The sequence below is a fragment of the Epargyreus clarus genome, unplaced genomic scaffold, assembly GCF_041222505.1.
Source record: "Epargyreus clarus isolate Ecla_fem2 unplaced genomic scaffold, WU_Ecla_fem_2.2 ptg000009l, whole genome shotgun sequence".
Lineage (NCBI taxonomy): Eukaryota > Metazoa > Arthropoda > Insecta > Lepidoptera > Hesperiidae > Epargyreus > Epargyreus clarus.
Window position 1 is genome coordinate 9,183,891 of NW_027332217.1, and position 23,506 is coordinate 9,207,396.

At 32.9% G+C, this 23,506-nt stretch overlaps 3 protein-coding genes across 3 annotated transcripts; 1 reads left to right on the forward strand and 2 right to left on the reverse strand.

Annotated features, from left to right (window-relative positions):
- sra (RRM_RCAN_like domain containing protein Sra) lies at nt 1-5,727 on the reverse strand. Its single transcript, XM_073076677.1, has one exon. The coding sequence runs from the start codon at nt 5,579-5,581 to the stop codon at nt 4,907-4,909; it is 675 nt and encodes a 224-aa protein (XP_072932778.1). The 5' UTR covers nt 5,582-5,727; the 3' UTR covers nt 1-4,906.
- Nucleotides 5,728-6,046: 319 nt separating this feature from the next.
- Nucleotides 6,047-7,341, forward strand: Bin1 (histone deacetylase complex subunit SAP18). The gene is made up of 2 exons (XM_073076678.1): nt 6,047-6,299; nt 6,877-7,341. Exons 1-2 carry the CDS (start codon nt 6,225-6,227, stop codon nt 7,279-7,281), a joined length of 480 nt encoding a protein of 159 aa, XP_072932779.1. The 5' UTR covers nt 6,047-6,224; the 3' UTR covers nt 7,282-7,341.
- Nucleotides 7,342-8,093: 752 nt separating this feature from the next.
- LOC140744952 (uncharacterized) lies at nt 8,094-15,735 on the reverse strand. Its single transcript, XM_073076680.1, has 2 exons — nt 15,575-15,735; nt 8,094-9,303 (listed from the first exon to the last, which is right to left on the reverse strand). Exons 1-2 carry the CDS (start codon nt 15,587-15,589, stop codon nt 8,248-8,250), a joined length of 1,071 nt encoding a protein of 356 aa, XP_072932781.1. The 5' UTR covers nt 15,590-15,735; the 3' UTR covers nt 8,094-8,247.
- Between the last annotated feature and the right edge of the window lie 7,771 nt (nt 15,736-23,506).

Genomic DNA, 23,506 nt, shown 5'->3' on the forward strand with positions numbered 1-23,506 from the left:
TAAGAAATAATTTTATGTATATTATTATTATATTTACATCGATCAATAAATATTGAAATCACAGTGAGTTTAAAACGTTAATACAAATTACACTAATGTAAGTACACATTAAATACAAAATTTTGAAACCATCGAGCGATTACAAGTGGTAAGTAGATTCCAAAATTATTTTCGAAAAGTTAAGAACACATTTATAATTAGAATGTAAAAGCGTCTAGTCAGCCACATTGCAAATAGGTGGATTATTTATGGACTTATTACTCTACATTAACTATGTCCATAATTATCGTGTAGGCGTTGTTTTTAGCGGTGTGTTAATGCTTTAGGATTGAGGCTTATTATTTAGCAGAAATATTACTAAAAGCTATAACCACTCAAAAATAATGAGACTAATAGTTAAATATTATTTTTAAGTATTTACTAACAATTTTTATGTAAGTACATGTTTATATTAAAGTACACACAATGTGGTTTAAAATGTAATACCTACAAAGTCTGACAAAGAATAATTGCTATAAATATGCTGTTAACACACTGATATTATAATAGTTAATATTAATCATAATAAATAAAGTTACAGAAATATTTTCATTATGTAAACGCGCACTAAAAAATAATTAAAGGTCATACGAAATATAGATTGTCACAACGCAACCGATGAACACGGCTAATTAAAAATAATACTAAAATATATTTACTAGTACCTTTTAATTTACGTTACATTAAGAAGAATCTTGTTGGTACGGACAAATATTCACCAGGTACCATTTAAGCACTTTTAAGTACAAAGTAAGTAGGTACAATTTGTATGTCTCCTAGGTAAATCTTGTATTAAGGAAAGAGTTTTAACATTTTATAGCGCATCGAGTTGAAATCAATCAATACAAGTTTATGTAGTTATTAACATACATAAACTAACATTATTATTATTGAACATTTTTATTAACGTTTTCCTAAGTTGAACCAAATATATTCCAGCTAAATACATTTTTATGCTACCATAGCTTACAATACATCAGTTAGTACATCAGTTGTGGAAGTTCTGTCCAAATCTGTTTAGAAGGTAGTTTAAAGTTTTCAATGAGATGAACAAGTAATTAACAAGTAAGTTAATTTCATTAAATCCATATCTATTATATTATAGCATAATAATTTATAGCTTCGTATGCTCAAGTCAGCTCTACATTAGAGCTAACAACTAAATAAATAAATTTCACAGTATACACCACCCCTTTTAAGAATTTGCTGATAAAGTACATGCAATGATAAGTACGGAAATGTCCGACCTAACTAAGGTAATTTGCATTAACCGTAAAGTGACTAACAACACACATTACATATTTAATATAAATTCAAATTCCTATTCTACGCATGTAAACATTGAAAATTGCCTGTAAAACATTTATCAAAACTACATCTGCATGATTTTTTATTTTGGTACATGATCAGTTTGATGCTGTAACAACCTTAACATTTACTCTGCGTGTATAATGCTATTTACAGTACGTATTTATATTATTCAAGAAGCAATTATATTTATAAAAATATAATCATACCTACATGATAATTACACTATTCTTTTTAAAACAACACATACGCCAGCGAAACTTAAAAAAGTGGAACTTTAGAAATTAGGGTGCTGTTATTTTTTCGATTTAACGATATGCAGGCCAACGAACAGGAACTAAGTCAAATTTCTATCCACAGTAGTAGGCAATCGAATTAATTGGTGTTATTAATGTACATAAATTATAATTACATCGAGCTAAAACAGTGGATTATGACGCTCTACATGCTTGTTCTACATACCTCTTCGGAGTTTTCTTGTAATGGTCCTTTTGTAAATGTGAATACTTTCGCTGTTTGAGAATATTATTAAAACATAAATTCCTATTTAATATTAATAGTAATGTTACAGTAAAAAAATAGTAAGATAAATTAAATAAATTAAAACCTTGTATAGCTGTAATATTCAATAGTTTTTCAAATAGCTAAAAGGTTACTTATTTCCAATCGTTCAAATTACTTTGTAAGACAGAGGTGTCATGAAGAATTCATTTAACTAAAAGAAAACACCAGTTAGAAAAAATATAATTTTAATTTACGATCCTACAATCAATCGAATCATAGTGACTATTCATGTCTAATATTCCAAATCTCCAATTTCATAGTATTTATTGAAGTAAGAGGATTTTTTGTCAACAGTTAACTGTTTATTAACTTTAGTTAAAGGATAATTAATTATGCTATACTGTTAAAATTTTTTGCAATTTAAAACAAAAACCATTTTTAAAACGGATATCCATGTTGTCATGCAACCCCGCGGGTGAAACATTCGTACATAACATTACTGAAATTAGTTACTTAAATAAGTTATTAATAGTATGAATGGCGTCTTTCTCGTAAGTTATCGATTTCAGATGGCTCACACTTTTACAACATAAAACAATATTTCAAAATTTCACAAATATCATAACTCTTATACCTTGTTAGAAAAACCAAGCAAAATGGTTTTCTTGTAATCCATTAGTATATAAATTTTCATAAACATATCACACATTTTGATGAAACATAGAAAAATAAAAAAAATAGTTTATAAAATCTACCAGTGTCATTACCACCATCAAGCCTATTATTTTATTTGTTATAAATTTAAGATCCTTGTAAAATACTATGTTCTTGCAAATAAATTATTTGATTTGATTTATTTTAGTGAACAAGATATACCTACTTATAAAAATATGTGCAATTTAAACATGTTATATATTTATTTATATTACATATTTCTTATGAGATTCTGAAACTAACTAAACATCTTATTTGTGACTGCCAACTTTACAAATTAATCACTTTGTAGTATACTTATATAATTTTAGTTATAAATAATTATAATATTATTTGAACGAGATCCATCTGCTTGATGTTTACATTGTTATAAACAGTATGCAATGTTATATTATATTATCTTTTTTTTTTATTTTGCTCATAAATATAAAATAAAAATATCTTTAAGTAATTAACAAAATAGTTTAATAGTAATAGTATGTGTAAGTCATAGTTTGCATAAAACAAAGTCATCAATCAAAAAATGTATTTAGATTAAAACATAAGTGGTCATTAAATTGTAGTGTGGAGCTAAGGCACCCTAATATAAGTTAGTGTTAGAGTAACACTAGCTGACCCGGCAAACATTGTGTTGCCATATAAATAAAAAAATGTTAAGGGTGAACAACTCTTATCACTTAGGGGTATGAAAAATAGATAGTAGCTGATTCTCAGACCTACTGAATATGCATATAAGATTTGGTGAAAATCGGTAAACCCATTTCGAGGAGTATGGTAACTAACATTGTGACATGAGAATTTTATATATAAGATTAAGTTATATTAGGGTGCCTTTGCTCTACACTACAAAAGAAAATATGAATTTATCTGAGATATATTTAAATGAAATACAAAGATTGCCATACAAAATTGCAGATATGTAAATGAATCTGATTACATACACATACATATCACATCAACTATGTGTTTATGCCACATTAGGTTTTTTATTTATATAGACAGTTATATATTTTGACAATCTTTAATTGCAGTTCTTTAAATAGAAGACAATGCATAGATTTGTTAAAATACCATTGGATATTATCTGACTTCCCAGGTACTAATGAAGATCAGACAGATAAAAAATGACTAGATAAAGCCCGGAAAATGATTCTATATTAATTATGGACGGCTTGCCAGTATAAATAAAATATATTTTTTGTCTGTTTATGTTTTGTAATTATTGTTTTATAAACTCAAAGAAGCTAATTAGTATGCAATACAGATGGTAAGTGATCACTGCCACCCATAAATATTTGTAATCCAACTCAAGAAAAATAAAATGATGATTGAGCAGTTTACAAATTAAGCTATGTTAAAAAATAATCTAAAAGATTGTTTTAGTTACCTGTAGGAGGACACAATAACATATAATCTATAATAACATTATTAGAATATACAAATAAATATATTACTTGTTATTTTATTTTAGCTTAATCATAAAACAAGTGTGTGCAAGTGGGCTTGTATTTGAGCACAGTGTAATGTAAAACTTGTTTTTTGACAAATTAGTTAAATAGTCAATTTTATAGTTTTTTATAATGTACCTTCTGATCCGTAATGTATTGAACCCTGCCTTTTTTGAAATATTGGCCCATAATTTCTAGTACGGTCAACGGTAGAGCAGAAATTATCTTATTCCATTACATACTAAGTAAATCTGCTTCAAAATGGAGTTACATGATATGTTTCAACTATTGTCGATCATATGATGCCATACTTTTAAGAACAAGTGAAATGTTAGAAATTATCTAAGAAATATTCTTGTCACTGTTGCATATAATTTTTCATGATTAAGTGGTATAAATCAAATTATCTGCATTTCGTGAGAAAGTGGTGATGGTGAACAATATTATACATATGTTTATACTGAGAATCTTATGCTTACGAAAGTAAAGAACATAATGAATATCATAGCATTTTTAAAAAATAGCACCAATTTAATTTTTATCAATACATATTTCAAAATAAAGACTTAACTAAAAGCTGGCTACTTTTCTATTAATCTGTTTTCTAACAAACATCAATAGTGTCAAGCTTATAATATATTATGTACCCTTTTAAGTTATCAAAATTCTCATTATAACATGAAAAAAATATGTGATCATTACTTTTAATTTTGCAAGTACTAAGTAATCCTACCTTGAATTATCACATTTTCTGACAAAATTCTAGTAAACTGGTAAATTAAACTTTCAATGCAAGCCATGCATTATCTTTGGCATCATTGGTCACAAAAATTGACATATAATAGAATAAAAAGCATTGAAGTTCTACTATAAAATGTTAATAACAATAAATATTAATAATCTGGGTGGCGGGTATGTGGTATTTGGCGTCCCACGCGGGTGCCATTAGGTTCAGTAGACAAGGCCGTGTGCACCACAATAGCTGGTTGAGTTGGGGTCGGTGCATGCAGCTCGTGGCTCTCCCCGGGAGCGAGGCTGGCCAGCGCCGCTAATAGATCAGGATTTACTATGGGCTCACCTTCTTCCCGAGGCTCCCACCCTACCGGCGGACTCGCCGGCGGAGATATTAGAAACTGCTTTACTGGAGCCGGCGGTCTCAGATTTTTCAAGGAAATAGGAGTCACTGGTTGCGTGAAATAACAATTAATGCACGAGTTATAAAACGGGTATTGATGAAGTTGCACACGAGCGTTTGCCGCCGCCAGCGGACTGTCGTAATTCACGCGTAATCGCTTGAAACTTCGTAGCCACTGAAATGTTACATTATCAGAGAATGTACGGAACAGGTCTTCTAACTCTTTCTTTAACTTTTCATCTGCGAAAACACTACTGTGGATATTTGTTACGATGACTGACTTGGGCAAGTCATCCAATTCATTAATTTCATCGTGCGAATCACTGTCTTGTTCTAAATTTGCGATATTGGGATGAATATTTGGCATTCCATCTTCGGCGTTGATATAAACTTCGTCTTCCTGAAACGTTTCGTTCTCTTCTTTGTTTGCCATTGTGTACTATTTAAGGGCTAAATATTTTGTGATACATATAATATATTTTTCTATACTTGAGTTAAAGATATTGATCTTGAAATAGTAGTATTGTGAATTGTCGCTAACAAAACATTAATCGATTTTAATTGTCAGTCAAATAAAAAGTGACTTAAGTGACATTTAGATACGGTCATAGAGTATTATTATATACATGTTAGATACGGTCTAGTTCATAGTTCATGTTGCCATATAAAATGCATTTGATCAAAAGATAAAAACATTGAATTGGTAGGATGTCATTCAATAAAATCTTTTTTGACTGAAATTACAGTTTTACACTACGTAAATTAGTTATATAAATATCTAGTTTTTTAATGTCTTTATGATAATGAAATGTTATCTATGGTACAAAGCGCATTTCTTTTTTATTTTTACTACGTATCATAGAGTATTATTATACATGTTACTACGTATGTAATCTGTGGTAGACTGACTACCTGACTAGACTGCGGCTGTGCAAAAAAAGTTGTTGATATTTTGACGAGCGAAAAGCGATGTAATTAAGCTTTTCACATAAGAGAAAGGAAAGAAACATTTTCTAATGCGTGTAACTTTATTGTATTCCATTGTTTAGTTACTTATATAGTGAATTGTGTATGTTATGAATATGGCTGGATTAGAATCTATGGTAGTCGAAGAGGTTAAACCGGCAGAGAAGCCAGTTGATAGAGAAAAGGTAATTACGTATTTTCGTTGTTATTTTACCTATAACAGCAGATTTATTAGATAATTGAGTTGTATTCGAACTCTTCTTGGTATCCACGCTTGTGGTACCACTACCATATATATTTGTATTAAGTTACGGTAGTTATAGTGTTAGAGCTACTGCACTGGTTTGAAAGACATAAAGACAAAATATATAGCTGTGAGAGGCGTTTTTACTAACCATTTTAAGTGTCACTGTATCCTTCTTCTATTCAATTCAAAGGTACTGACAACTTATACTAAATGAGCAGACATTTAGTATAAGTAATCCTTTATTTATTGTCTTATACACTTAATTTAAAAACTTATAACCCATTTTGTATAGGGATAGGTAATAAAATTCTCCTTAATCACATAATATAATGGTTTTTGTCACATTTCAATGTCTTAATAACCACAAGACTACCACCACCACCACAAGACATTATCAGCATTTGAACCTAAAAAAGGTGGTGCATGTTTGTATGAGTTCATTATGCATTTTTTTTTAAATTAAATGTATTGTTATATTTTCCAATATAACCACATATTTTGTTTCATCTTTCTAGACATGTCCACTGTTGTTACGAGTATTCTGTTCTACTGGAAGACACAACTCACCAGGTGATTATGTTAGAGGAAATGTACCACAAAATGAGCTACAAATATATACCTGGATGGATGCAACACTACGTGAACTAACAGGACTCGTCAAAGAAGTTAATCCTGACACTCGTCGTAAAGGCACATACTTTGACTTTGCTATTGTTTACCCAGATATGAGGTCACCAACATATCGTATGAGAGAAATTGGTGTAACATGTTCAGGGCAGAGAGGAGGAGATGATAACAAAACTCTGTCTCAAGTTAAATTTCAGATAGGAAATTACATGGACATCTCAATCACTCCGCCAAATAGAATGCCCCCACCCATGAGACGTCCTCAGCCTTATATAAATAATCGTCCTTATTAAGTCTTAGCCTGTCATTGTAATTAGGGGTTTTGGAATAAATCTGATTTTATAATTGATATACTTATTTGTTTTATTTATATTTTTATTTTTTGTTTTAATTTTGCATTCCAAGAATATAATATGTATTGATACTATTCTATGTGTATTGACTACAGAATTATTATTGTACAATTAAAAAGTTATAAATTAATTTCTATGTAATTGACTATTGATATGAATGTTGAGTAAGAGTGTGAGTATAGTGTATAAGACTGCTGAAATTCGAGGTTCAAATTCCGAGCCAAACCAAATTGGTAGTGGTTATTAGAACACTTCCTTAATGGTGACAGTTAGACAGCAGGTATATACTTGCAATGAAATGCTATAGGGAAGCTCTTTTCAAACCTTGTTGTTTCCATAAATATATGAATTTATTTGTATTAGGATAGGTTAAAGTATTGTTTTTTCACGGGAGTGTAGGTACTCCGATATTTTTCGGATATTATCAATTGATATTTATTAAACGAGCTTTCGCTGAAGTATTCTCCTACGTAGTGATAAAAGAGACTCAGTCTGTAAGTCCTATTGAAGATACTAGGTACTAATTTTTCCAACTGAGTCTTCAATTTAATGTCCAGTCTTATAAAATTAAGTCGTGATTTTTATAAGACTTAAAAGATTGAGTTTCTATCACCACTGTTTTCAAGGTTCTAAACTGCCAATTCTTGGCATCTACGCAATAAGCTTACTAATCCATGAATAAATTTAATAAATTCAATCTTATCATTAATCACCTATATTCAAAATAAGAGAGCAAAGAAAAAATAAAGAAGGATTTTTACTTTATTTATTTGTTGATCAATACTACAAAATAGTAATCACAATATCAACAACATTTTTGTGTTGAAATAACACTAGATGACAAGAACTTAAGTGTCCTTAAAATTAAATGTCCTAGAATAAATATATTGTTACTTATACATAAACTTATTGAACACCCGCTGATCTAAATGGCCTCTTAGATTTTTTGCCCATTGTTGCGAGATCAATTGTGATACCATTAGGTAAGACAGCCTTATTTTCTTGATAATCTATAAAACCCTTTTGATTTTGGTCCTCTTTGGTTTTGTCGCAAAGTATACCAGTTTCATAGTTATACTCCCGTTTCAAACCATCTGGGTCAACATATCCGTATTTACCTCTAGTGACACAATCGATGCCGATAGTTTCTTCCTTGAACGACCCATCGTCATTTTCGAAACCCCATGTGATACTGCCGTCGTCGTTTTCTTCTCTGTATTTCCTTATAATTTGAGCGACTGGCTTCTTGTCTCGAGAATTTGATGGTACATATTTTTGTTGAGGTACACTTTTCACTGGCGAGCGATTGATAGGTTCCTGTGGGCGAGTATATTGCCTGACAGGTTGGACAGGTGCGTCATCATCTTCGTCAATGAAGGGTTTAGGTTCTGGCCTAAATACAGGACGCTGGGGCCTGCTTGACAGAGGTTGTAATCTTGCCGGTTGTTGTCTAGAAGGCGCTTCATTTTTGTTAGGTGTGAATGCCGGTTGCAGCAAAGGTCTATATTGAGTTGGTCTCACCGGCTCTTGTCTTTGCGCAGAGGGCGTAGTTTGTTGGAATATGGATGGGTTAAAGATTATTGGGGGCTTTGGTTGAGAAGTGGTTGTAATATCGAAGTAATCATTTTGGGGTTCTGATGTTGAAAATATGTTAGGTGAAAAGGCTGTCGGGGTGTTAATGTCAATATCATCTTCAGGTTCTTCCGTAACTGGCTTTGAAGGTTCATCTAGTGTTTGAAGACTAGGACGAGGTGCTGCATCAACCGATTTAAAGGATGGCCTTGCAAGACCAGGTCTCCTTATCCTAGCAACTCCTCCGGGTACAGGTCCTGCTTGCAATCTTCCTTGTCTGAATCCACCTTGTCTGGGACCACCTAACGCGACCGCCCCAGGGATTTGTAGTCTTGGTGGTGTTGGAGAATCCAATTGTGCATAAACTGTGACTATGCACAGCATACATATCTGAAAAGAGACCAAATAACAACATTAAATTTTGAATTGAGCAATGATAAAAATAATAATCAGTAATGGTTACACATTTTAGATGCAGCAACCCGTGTGCTGTATATGCACCGCACTTATAAGGATAATTGTTTAGACAAAGAATATATATATATATATATATATTCTTATCTAATTGAAGTACCTACTAGGTAAACGAGTATTGTCCCTGTAGTTCCGGGACTAGAATAGGGCTACGGTAACTCCTGCCTGTCGTAAGAGGCGACTAAAAGGGGGCTTCCGGGGTTGCGGGCGGCAAGAGTGGGAGCTCTAGCCGTCCAGTAAGCGATCCCGGGAAGGACGGCGGTATGTGTGGTCGCATAGCGTCGTGTACACCAAATGGTGCGGGAGGAGCGAAAACTGCTCCCCCAGGGCAGAGCCCGATCGGGGCATCGCGCTTGGAGGACTCCGGTTGCGTTCCGTCGGAGATCCCGGAGTTCTCCAACAAGCGTTGAGGACGGCCACCGGGGGGGTTTTAGTGCGGTAAGAATCCCACATAACCCGGCGTCGCTCCCACGTCGTCGGGTACCTTTTGAAGGTTTCCCCCTCGTTAAGAAAAAAAAAAAAAAAAAGGTAAACGAGTATAACGCCCACCTATTATTCAGTCAATGACATATGTTTTTCTTATAAACTTTGAAGTATCTAATGTGTGTGCTGTCCATTTGATGTTAAGCAGTCTCTGCCGTTCGTAATCATTTATAATTATCTCCATATCATTTCTATATGAAGCTGATCTCATACGCGTTCCTGAGGTCTAAGGTTTTTATTATACAGGGTTTTTATTATACATATAAGCCGTTTCATCTTATGTATTATAAAAACCCTGAATTGATTTTATAGATCAGTTCGTTAATTTGCCTCAACCTACCCTTTCAATCAGAATACAACGTAACATTTGTAGCATAATATAGGTACTGTTTATATTGTTTTATCCAGTGGAAAATTGAACCCGGAATCTTATACGACGAACATTGTGTTAACCGTATCGAGATTTATTGGAATGTGATAATAATTAGGTCATTCACAATATTATACAATATTTATGGTGCGTTGTATAGGAATAGGTACCTAGTACCTAGTAGTAGTGATGTGATTGAATTGATTTAAAATAAAAGTATGAAATCATATTGATATGGTGCTGAAAATATCGATATTGTAGTAATCAGAATCATTTATTGCTTTATTACGACTATTTAATATAAACAAGTATTACTTGTAAGCTTGTAACAAGTCCTTCTATGCGGCAAAATCTCGTTCATGGTCGACAACCAACGTTATAGTGACGGTATTCAAATTAGATAATATGAATAAATACCTTGCATAAGAAAGTATGTGATACATTATGCATACATTACGTTTTTGGCTGAATTTCCTTGTTTCCTAGTATAGGTACTTGTCTGTGTCACAATACCTAATCTTTAAAATTTTGTCAAGGTATCGACAGAAGGTTTTATTACATTTTCAATAAATAGAACAAGAACAAACCTCACTAATCAATAGACAGGGCAAAACGAGAAATAGAGCTAAAAACTGGTACGTATACAAATTAACACGAATAATTGGCGGAACGCGAGTAACGTAACGAATAACTGCTGCATACTTTCGAGTGTAATGGGCCTTGCCGGGCTCACGAATAATGCAGTACTTAACACCTGACTTGATTGACCGGCTGTGGCCGTGCCTTGTCGACTTCGTGCCATGTTTTCAGAATGTTACATTTGTGTCTCAACTTGAATTCTTCAATGGTTTAAATTTGCGTAACATTGTAATGTAAATAATACTGAAAAACTCAGCGTGAAACATGAATTTAAAGTAAGACATAGTTGATATAGAATTACATATTACGAGTACTAAACATAGATTTAATAGGCATACAATCGATGTACATTATATCTAAATGGACGATATTCGTATACGTTGTGTTTATTATACCTATACATCCAAGAGAAAGCATTCGGGCTCTACACGGCGGCTTTCTCGCTTAATATATCATAACATGCACCTACTTATACATCGAGAAAATGCTGCTAGCATCTCAAAACTTTATCGCACCAAATATTTTCTTAATTTACTCATGGACTTATTAAGTCAAGGGATCCTTACTTATAAGACATAATTTAAGTTCGTAAATCGAATTATTTTACGACACATCGCTGCCTAAGTCGACCTTTATTTTGTTTGAGTCTACATTGTGCGTGCCAAAGGCAATAACAACATCAATCTATATTTATTGCTATAGCTATGTAGGTCAAACGACTTGCGGATTTAAATGTCGTTATGGTATTTAAAATAGGATTTTATTATACTATCCGGTCTAAACATTTTTGAGTTATACTTAAAGGGTAGAGACGTTTTGACAGATTGTGAACGATGTTTAAATCAATTAATCTTTTTATGATATTTGGATTAGTATAAAGTCCGGAGCAAATGAAGAACCCGTCGATACCAGATTTTATCAGAAGCAAATCTTATCACGAATGTTATTCATCAGTGACACTGAAAATTTGTAAAGACCTAACATAACAATAATATATTTACTATCACTATCACACACTGTTGCGTTAAGAATCTATCTTTTTAAAGCTTTTAATTTGGATCTAACTGGATTATCACACGTACTATGACATCCATAATGTAGGTAGCATAAGTACATTAAAAGGATTGCATTCTAAGGCATGCACCTATGTGGCTTAGATATAAATAATCGATCGACCATATATTTCCTATAGTAATCTAGGTTATCAGAATAATTTATAACACGGAAGAAGTTTTCCGATGCATTATAATAGAAAACTAACAACTTGACCATCGGTGTGTTGTATTGATCATTATAGCGCTTTGTAACGTAGATTTTTAGTTGCATCCTTGGTTTGGTTGCATCCTTGAGTTGCATTTGAAATTGCGTATACAATGTATAATTTTAATTTCAGTTATGGGTACTTTTTATTGGCTGTAATAATCAAAAACCGACACTATCAACTACGAAACAGTATCGTAGTGTGACGTTATGTATGTAGAAGGCGCTAGTATTATTTAATTTCTTATAAGTGTAGGTACTCAATTAGGCCTTTAAAATTTAAATATTACAATTCAACTAATTTACTAAATTAAATGTTTCCTAGTCTAATGGTAACTCAGATAACATTTCTATTTTAATTAGGGAAGAGGAATTAAACAATATGCAATTAGCGTTGTCTTTAATAACTAAGCTGTACAATACATGCTACTATTATGTTCGCGTTGTTTATACACAAACTTAATCTTTGCTTGTGATCTAAATTAAACTAATAATAAACAATGTCGAGCACTAGATAGTATTTGTCTACGCTTGCAAGGTTATGTAGAGTTGTGGGATGAAGGCAGGTTTTTAAAAGTAATATTATAAAATTTCCGGATACATTTTTATTATTGAAAACAACTGCTCAGCAAACATTATTTGCGGTCAATTTATCTTGAACACATCTTTTTTGTTGTTTTATTCTTTGTGTTTGTTCTCAATTCTTTATAATCGGTTCAAGATCGATTTAAGAAGAATTTCTCAGTAAATGTCTAGAGGTTAGGTCGGGAACAGGCCACGATCTGAAAGTGGTAAGGACGCCCGGACCAGTCATTCTTCCGCTAGTCAAGGTGACGGTTCATTTTATATTGGTAAACAGGAGAAAAAAACTTAGGTATATTTACGAACAAGTAACATATGAAACTGGCTACAGGTATGCTATTAATATTATTACATCCGCATTGACTGTATGAAAAAATTTCAACTATGCACGTTGATATTGATTTTCGTTAGGTAATTGCTTTAAATGCTTTTTATTTAATGATTGTAGAGATTTTGTATAATAACTCATTGCCCTAACAAACTTTTGTTTTGTAAATGTTTGCAAGTATAATATGTAAACCTCTTTAGAAAGAGAAATCTGAAAGTGAACACATTTAAGGACGCGCTACAGGATAAACCAAATGAACTATAATTGTATCTACTTAGCCATACCGAGTTAACGACTACTTAACTTCTAAACATAGATATTTTTTGTTAACTCGTTGAAGTATTAATTACTCGTTTTATTGATTGTTCCTTTTATTCATTTATTTAGCTGAATTTGTATACACATTTTGCTCTCTTATTTCCAACTAAAATGATTCGATTTATACATATTCATTTGAATTCGTAGCAAGCTGAAGAATTTGCATAAAAATCGTAGCGCGGGCGGTGCGAAGTGAAGCATAAAGAATTATTCAATTTTCATGTAATTCCAACGTAAGGACAGACAGGTACTTTCATACGTCGCCATATATTGCATGAATGCGGCCTACAATGGTTTTAATGTACCTTGAAAATAATTCGATGACCTCAGAACGAGTTTGGATTGCAAAAGTATCGTTAACGTAAATCAAAATACGATTTTCTTCACATTATTGGACAATTGAGATGTGCAAAGGTAAAATGGAGTGCTATGTGCTGAATAATATGAATCTAAACGAATTCATCATTCTAAGAAAGATTAACTAGAATACTAGTCAATTTGTAATATTAATGCAAAAATGTTATTGACAAAATAATTAATAAATTAGTTATCTTCCAAAGTACAATACTTGCTGTGATTAAATAAGTACCTAATATTATTGAATATTTCCAAATTTAGACTACGAATACCTATTCGGAGAAGACACATGAAGTCCTTCACTTGGCGGCCTAATTTGTTATACTTGCCAAGATTTTCACAATGATCTTCTGAAGTAGATTACACAATCCTTTTTCTATATGTATTCCAAACTAATAGCTGGTATTTTAAGATCCCGAAACTAAAGTACTTTGTGAGGTGTAAGGTATATTTGTTAAGGGTATTATAGTTGCTGCCACTGCCTATTTATATATAAATTAAAGCCGCTACGCATGATTTCACAAAAACGGTTGTTTTTACTAGATCTTAGAAATTGTATCTGAACTTTCATACAAAAGTATAAATAGTGACGTAGCTTATAATTTTGTTAATAATGTAAAGAAAATACATCAAATTAAAAACCAAGAGATACACGATTAAAATCATACGAGATTATCTTGTTTTTGATAAATATCAAGTTGCGCTTTACCTATGATGCTCGTTGAAGTCTTTTGTATGCGTTTGTTCAACGTGCTACGAACAGGCTTTATCAAAAATATCACATCTTAGAGGCCAAAGTTCCAATTAGAGTTTATAAAACTGTTATTACTCTGATTTCACAACTAACAGAACATTGCGACATATAAAACATTGTTCACTGTTGAAATATGTTTCTATAAAAATTTATGTAACCATATAAGCCGGTCATAACTTTATTTCTAATGTTTGTTTGTAATTTTCCTAAAAAAATCCCACGCCAACAAGCTTTTGTGAAACGAGCTACGTTTTTAATGTTTTCATTGATTAATGTTACTAGAGTTATGACTTAGTGCGTTATTATATTATATCTAAGCATATGCAGTGAATGGAACATTTCACACTGTTGAAACTGTCCGGTTACGCTTATCAACTTCTGTATCTACTCCTAGTAGTCGACCCTGTTAGTAATAATACTGCAGCCTAGTGAAGTAACGTAATCAGTAAGGTATTTGTCAGTAACTGTTGCTTATTTTACGTAATAACTATATACACGACAGGTACTCGCTAAATTACGCTCGCACAAATAGTTCCGCTTATAAATTAAGAAGGGCAGCATTCTTCGCGTTGAAAGGTTAGCTCCGTGCATTAATTTTGTAGCCTTCCCAGCTCTCAATAGATTCAAGGCTGGAGCGAAACCAATACCTACTATCAATGCCGGTTATATGATACCGACCTGAATTTGATTTACACACTGTAATTTATTGATCCATAATATGTTTCGAGTTATTAACTTTTCTCAATACAATTACGCCTTTGTCTAGGTCGCACTTATTTTTAATAAATTCAAGGCTAAGTTAATGCAATGTTAATGCACATGTTAAGTAATGATTAATTTATTAATATGAATAAGTTTTGTTTAATTTATAAATTACAATATAATAGAAATAAAAACGTTTGATAAGGAAAACCTCATCTAAAATATTATTAACTGCACTGAAACCAATTAATTAACTACAAAATACGAATTTGAGGCTTAATTATGGAGACTACAATTTAGAAAAAAAAAACAGGATGAGTAAAATAAAAAAAAACTGTTTTTGAAAAATGACTGCAAAGTATGCAGTCGGCCTTGTATCTGAAGTGACACTTACCACCAATGTCCGCATGATGTCCTGTGGCACGACACACTCACGCGGCGAACAACCAACAAATAAAGGAAACGCCTCCCGCGCAAGCTATATGAGGTCGCCCACTCTCGCCCTGCGCCCGACGCGACCACCATACTTTATTGCAAGGTGACCGACTAAGAACGTATACCTCACCTAATGTAAAGCATATAAAATGCAATGCTACACAAATTGGCTGCGCTGGACGCGAGGATACCGCTAAACGGTCCAATTAATTACAATTCGATGGTCTCATATTTTGTATTCCTCGGCACTCTGCCTTTGATATATTAAAATTTATAAAGCATTTTAATGTTAGTATCGATCATTTCTCAAAAGTTTCCTAGAGTACTCATAGCTATTGTTCTGCGTTTGTCCCAGACTGTTTATCTGGGCGGCCCGTGTGTTACTGAAACTTTACACCTCAACGAAAAGACTGAAAGAAGTGAGAGCAACTTACTGCGACCGCAATCAGCACCTGTTATTTGAGCCCTTATGATCACCAAGATTACAAAAGTCGTGACGTAATGCATCCGATTTGTCTCGTCACAAGTTGGGCATTGTTCGTTTCGAATTTGTAATTCAATCGAAACGTTCGCCGCATGCGATATGTCAGATGTGGCAATAGCGTAGTGTAGATCGTAACTCTTTACCTTTATTTGATAGTAAGACATTAAGTCGAATTTAACTATTTATTTAATCGCAATTATTCACGAACAACATACCAGCTGCACCGTAGCGTGTAATATAGCATTGAAATAATATAACATTGAAACGCAACTGATACTATGTGTCAATATCAGGTTGCAATACGTTTGGTTAACTCTTCTCCTTTTTAAAAAGAGTTACGAGCACATTTGTAAAAGAGAAAACGATGTTATCGGTAATGTGGTGTCATTGACGTTTCCATTGTCGTAGTTTTCTGCAGGATAATGCAATTGGGGTGTGTTACATCAGTGCGATATTTCACCGGCGCGTGCGCAGCAGTCCAGTCACGCAGGCGCACAGGAAAGTGTATCGACAGCATCACAACACAAGCAAGTGAGAGTTTCTGTAGCCATAATAGTTCATTCCCCGCGACGCCGCGCAGCGTCAGCTCCGACTACTAACTTGTTGATTTTCCGTTGATGAAATTTAGTGTTTAGATGAAAAGCGGTCGGGGAGAATTGAGAGTGGAAATAATAATTCGATGTCGACGTAATAGCACATGTTACTCGGGTTACACAGGTATTTCGTCACTAAGACGTGAATATACCAGAGATTCATTAAAGTAAGTAGCTTCATAAGGTGACTCTTTCGACAGACCCTACACGATGCGTTTATTGATATATATAAAAATATGAAGTATAGATACTTTCTCTTGTGTGTGAACTAATAACATTCTTCATTTTCCGATATAAATCTTACGATGTATCATGTACGACATATACTTACATGCAACGTTTTTAAGGCATTTGACTGATTTCCAGTAATTTAACAATATAAATTCCATGTTGAAATAAGTTGATTTTAATAATAAACTCGTGTTTATCTGGATAAGACTTGTGAGATAACAAAAATAAATCATGAACGATATGGATCGATTAACTTAATAAAGTACTTTACTATTGACAATGCTGTTTTTCATATAACGTTGTTTTCTTTTTGGATTTAAGCGGCAATGGAATTTATTACGTTTTGTTATTACGTTTCCTATTTTTATCGTTTTCTGTAAAACACACGTGAAACAGTAAACTTATTTTGTAAAAATTATGACTTCTTTAATCTCCCATTGGAGTTCCCTTTGAAGCCTTAAGTTACCAAATGAACCAAACATATTTCCATACAATTCAATGATTACTTTTCCTATTTCCATCTCTCGCAACAGGCGCGCAACAGTTATCCACGCTTAACATATGCATAAACGCGTTCTAGGTTTGTGGGTAATGCTTCGCTAGGGAGATCCCCCTACTACTGCCCTGGCTTACCCAAAAGGACGTCGGGTTAAAGCACAAGCGCCGTTAGCCGACCCGTATCGCCTTTTTCAATGGCGCGTTTCTGATTCGACACGACGCGTACTCCATTTGCCGCCACAATAGGACCTGTTACGAGGTCATATTCATACTGGTCAAATGTTACTGCTTTATGTATTTATGTCAGAATATCACAGGTGAACGACCGCAGTGCTACTGTTTAAGTGGTGATAGTTATTACTTGGTGTAAATTACCTCTTAATTGAACTTATCTGATTATGTCTCGTTTAATGAAGCGAAGCGTACCTATAATACACTTGGCATCATCTTTTGGTAGGTATAACATGTAATTTGATAGTATTACTGAAGCAGTTCCTAGCAATACTCTACATACATTTTGATGTTTAATTTAAAAAGGAATATACTGAAAAACAAATGTTTAAAATTAAAAATACTAATTAAGTTTAGCAATAATAAAAAATATAACAATTAAGTAGGTAGTAATTGTATATTAGGTCAAATTTTGTAACAGTTTTTAATTACCAACCTAAGTAGGTATAGGTATTGGCAATTGAATAAAATTGCACAGTATAATAACAAACTATTGTTCGTAGCTTAATGGACTCACGAAATTATTCTCTTGTTTTAATACTGAAAAAATAACAGAAGTATTATTAACGGTGATAAAAATGACCGCAGTAACCGTGGTGGCATTCTTATTTTCATATTATTTTGATTTTATAGTAGCAATACAGGTATCTGTATCAAATTAACCATGTTTGTTTGTTAGTTTGCTACATCTTGGCTGCAAATCTTTTTGTTTCCCACTAGCAAGCACGGACGCCTCCACATAGCGTTGTTTTTCGAACAAATTTAACACCACGAAAAAGCAAAGACGTTTCATAAAAAGTCTTGCCAATACCTTTCTTTACAATACCCAAATCATTATTTTGAAGGTGGTAGAACCTTTTGTGTCCGACTTCGGTGGCACCACCGCAACACCTATCTCTGCCTCAACAGCAGTATTAAACGCTGCTGTGTTCTGGGGGCCTACTACCATCTCTTAAAACAATATTAGTTTAATCATACATTGAAATTTCGTACCACGACCTCGTTAAAGTAGGATTGTTTTTGTAATATTACAATAAGCAATATTGTATGATGTCGGTCGAAATTATTCATTCTTTTTTTTTGCGATATATGACAATTTCAGTTGCTTTATACAATGGATAAGCTAAAAATGAATAAGGGTTTAAGTTTACATCGCTTGGCAGGAAATAAAACAAAACTGTTTTAAGGAGGTCGTGGTACAAAACAAAATAATGTTGATGCAATATTGAAATATTTTTTCCTGAACTATGATTGTTTTTAAAAGATGGTGGTAGGGCCCCTGGTTTGAAGGGTGTGGTAAGGGAGATATATTTTCCGAGGCGTTCCAGCTTAGTCCTCAGGGGTAGCGGCTGTGGTTGGCCTCAGTTACGAATATCTAATCTTATCTGGGGTTGATTACATATGTCCATGGGCGGCAGTAGTCACTTACCATCAAGTGTACAGCATGCTCGTCTGCTACTCCTATATTATAAAAATAAAAAATTCTTAAGAATAAACTTGGCAAATGTAAATCACACCATTTCTCTACACCAATGTTCACAGAACCAAGCAACTTTGATTATGGCGTAGAGAATTTAATGAAAAAAACCCATGTGCACACGAGTCACGTGTGACGCCGCCGAGCGTCACCGTTACCGACATTTTGTAATGGCGAGCAAGGGAATGCACCGCCCTAGACGATGTGCTGGCAATGTGGAGTCAATGGCCGGCATAAATAATACCACATTATACATTTTGCGTTGTAATTAGGTACTGACTATAACTAAGTGTCATTTATTCCATATCGATGATTTTGACCCATTATTAATATTTTTTGAATTTGCCGTAGACAATTTTATGAAAAAACCTTTTTGGAATTTCTTTTAAAATAATATAGGTTTACAAGGTAAACAATGCTACATCTTCCAATATTACATACAGCGTCAAACTTCTTGACCTTGTTGTTACAAGATCTTCAAAATCTTCAAGTTGGGCTCTTTCAAGATAATTATAGGGAAATATTTAATTTAGCAAATGAGCATGAATGCATGCAAGCAACTTTGGTAATGTTAAGTGCTCACAACAAACTATGAAAATTTATGCTGACCCTCTTTAAGGACTCGATTGGGACGACTCATTTTTTTTTAAATATATCACCTATCTACAATCGACAACACAATATTGAAAATCTCCCAAATTGTCTTAAGTCGTTTCTGAAAAAGACCGTCTACCTTATCAGTAATCTAGTTCACTATGTCACATACGAGTTTGTAGATTTCACATAAAAAATTGTGATAACATTGTGCAGACCACTAAACCAGTTAAGATTTGCTCATGATGGTTTTTTACACAGTCGTACTAATTAAAACCAGGAAGGTGCCTAGTAAATAGAGTAAATTATCTAATAGAGACGTATAGATAGATGTTGAATAAGTTTCAGAACCAGTAATTACGAATTACGATCAAATTAGTGAAGTATTGGTTACTGATCAATTGGAAAATTATTGTAAGTATTATGGAGGTACAAAAAGTGCTAATGAACTTAGCATTCACTGTTAACTATAAGGAAATCTGGTATAATTAGTTTTTTTTTCTTTTGATAACGATACGGCGCTCTCATCGGAAGCTTGATTGATATGTAAGTAAGAATATTGATGCGGTTTGGGTCTACAACTCTACCCGATGCTACTAATAGCAAATGTTACTAGTACTAATTGTTTTTGTATTTGTTTACGTATTTGCCTATACATTTTCAATCAGCGCCCTAAGTGGACTGTATCAGAACTGATTGGAAATGTATTGGAAATACGTAAACAAATACAAAACAGCATTTATATGTTTTCAGCGGTAGGCAGCTGAAAACACGCTAGAAATGGGAGTGGCGATGGTAACTGCTCTACCATAGAATTTTTTCGCTACGCTAAAGACCAAAAAAGCATGAGATAGACATATGTCAATCTATATATAGACAATCTACTAGAGAGAAAGAGATGCCAAGAAAAGTGACGGCATGTCAATTTCTCTTCGAATAAGCGGCCTTAAGCTCCCCCGACTACGGCGCGTTTTGATATTTTACCAAAATAATTACTACTATTAATAGATATATTGCTGATTTTCTTTACAATGGTTTCTTGCTCTACTGTCAAGTGTACCGTTACAAGGAAAAATAATCCACAGAAGTATATGATTCACAGGTAAATACGATTTTTTATCAGAGGGTGTTAAGCAAAATTGGTCAAATTTCATATTAATTGGTTTCATGCATAGTTGTTACAAATTTATGTTGATTTATCTTGTTACAAATACATATATTTTATAGATGTAAAATTACCAAAATATATACGAGAATTGAATTATTTATTTACGCTAGGGCTTGACAAAATGGTGACGTCATATTATATCGACAATGTGTCGATAATATAATAATAAAGATCATGTCATGCATCACAAAAATAGTATAAAAGTAAACTTTGTTGACGTATTGTAGCGGAATTATTATATTCTCGATTTTACGTTATTATAACTCGAATAATATTTGTATCACTTATATTTTTTCAAGAATACCACGTCGTTCGTGAAAGAATAATAAAATCGGCCAGAATTTACTCCTATTGAATCATCGGTAATACGTAACAAACATTTTGAGGAAAAATGTTTTATACCAAGAAGTCGTATTAATTTATATTTCATAATACTTGTTTCATAATATTAATAAATAATCATCTATAAAAATATAGTATTTTATTAATTTGATAATCTGGATACAAAAGCTACGTTGCCACGCCAAGCTCATCAAATGAATACTGGATGTCAATCGATAAAAAGTTTGAAGGTACGCACACTATTACGCACACATACACATATCAAATTTGGTAATGCGTTTAAACTGACATTGTTTATCCTTTACATCCTACATCTATGGGCTCTAAGCTCTAAGCTCTGAAAGGTTAATTAAAGTAGACTGCCATTTATAATTACATAATTACATTTCAGCCAATACGACTTACAGTTTTATAAGCCGCATAATATTATAAACGAGGAGTAAAATGCCAATCGGAAGCAACTTCCTCAGATTCCATGAAAACATGATACTACCCTTGGTACAAAGATACAGTAACAAATACTCTAGTCGTGTAATATTAGTAGCGTAATTAACATGATTCATTATTGAGTGAAGGAAGGACTCAGAGCCGCAACCTTTATGTTTTCTGCGTGATTGCCTGATGATTACCGTAAGTACTATCTTGTACACGTGCTACATCAGTGTATAAGTGTCTACAATAACATGTTATGTTATGTGTATATCAGAAACCACTGAATATTTTCTCAATTTTTATATTTTCTCAAGTAATTATAATACTAAAATGAGTTTTGATAGGGAATTTCACGCCTTTCAGTGAAACAATAACAAAGTGATAGGGGAAAACAGGCTGAAATATTTCGTGTAGTATTTTGTGTGTAGTCCTGCATGCATTGTTGAATTTTGGTAAGTCCGTGCTTATTGATACTGAAAATCATTGGTACATAATGAAACCATCATTGTCAAGAGCAGCTTCTTTTCGGCGTTCTTTTACAACATTTATAATTATTCTCCACTGCATTCCATGTACCAATCATGGATCTCCCTCAACCCCCAATACATTATTTTAGTAAATTTTATCATAGTTTTAGAAAGTAGTGTATTGTTTTTAAATTGATTATCGATTGTTGGTAAAACGTGAATGTCTGTGCTGCTGTGTTCTCGTTGGAACTGCAATAAGGCAGAGTCTTTAAATGCCTTGTAGACATAAGACATTCTAACTTAATCCTCAGAAATAGCAACGCACCTTCGATCGAAGACAGGTAAGATTGCTATTCACTTTGCGTTTGGTTTCAGGTTATGGCGGATTGCATGTCAGTTTGATGCGTGTATTGCATAAAACTATTATGTTACAATGTACGCATCAATCCAGGGTTGAACTGTTTATGTTAATACCTACTCGACAATTAGTCAGTTGGTCTATTTACTACCGAAACGATATATAACTATTTAACCAAAAAATAATTTCTTTATGTTTTCATGATGTTAAGTTATAAAATAATAACTAAAGGGTTTTTTTTTTGACATTAGGTATTTATTTATTTCAATTATACAATTTATATTTATTTGTTATTATATTAAAATTAAGGTAAAATATTATTATCATTATTAAGGTACACAATGAAATTTATTTCTTCATATTGATATAAAACCGGATGGATTATTTTTACATATGATTTGTAAAACATACCTACAATATTATATCTACAATTATTTTTTTGCTTTTTCGCCCTGCTTAATACTAACAAATTTAAGTATGATCAGCAACTAGACTTTCTGTTTTCCCGGCATATTTTTTTCCCCGATCCGGGAATTCGCGTTCAGAAACCCTATCAGCGACAGAAATGTATTACATCTATTAAGTTTATTTTTATGTGCATATAATATAGGTATAGTTCATAACGCTACTATACCTTATCAAGGTAGTCTGCGTCAATTTTCACTAGTTACATTAAACTATATTATACCTAAGTTACTAATTCGCTTCTAGTTTGCGCTATATGCATCCGCCGTTGTTCTACGAAATTGCACGGAAAGGAAGTAATGATTCGTCAATAAAGCTAAAAAAAAAATCCGTACGCTTCTGTTAGTAAATAAAAAACGTTAACCAAATTAAAGCAAATGAAACGATTATATGAGCGTGCGATTACCTAAAGTGTTTTTACATTTTAACGAACCGATAAAAACGTCTCCACCAGAGCTGCTGTCTTAACTACTTTCCACGATAGATAAGTTAATTGGAATATGTATCAAAGTTGACAATAAATAGTACAAATTATGATATTATGATCATTT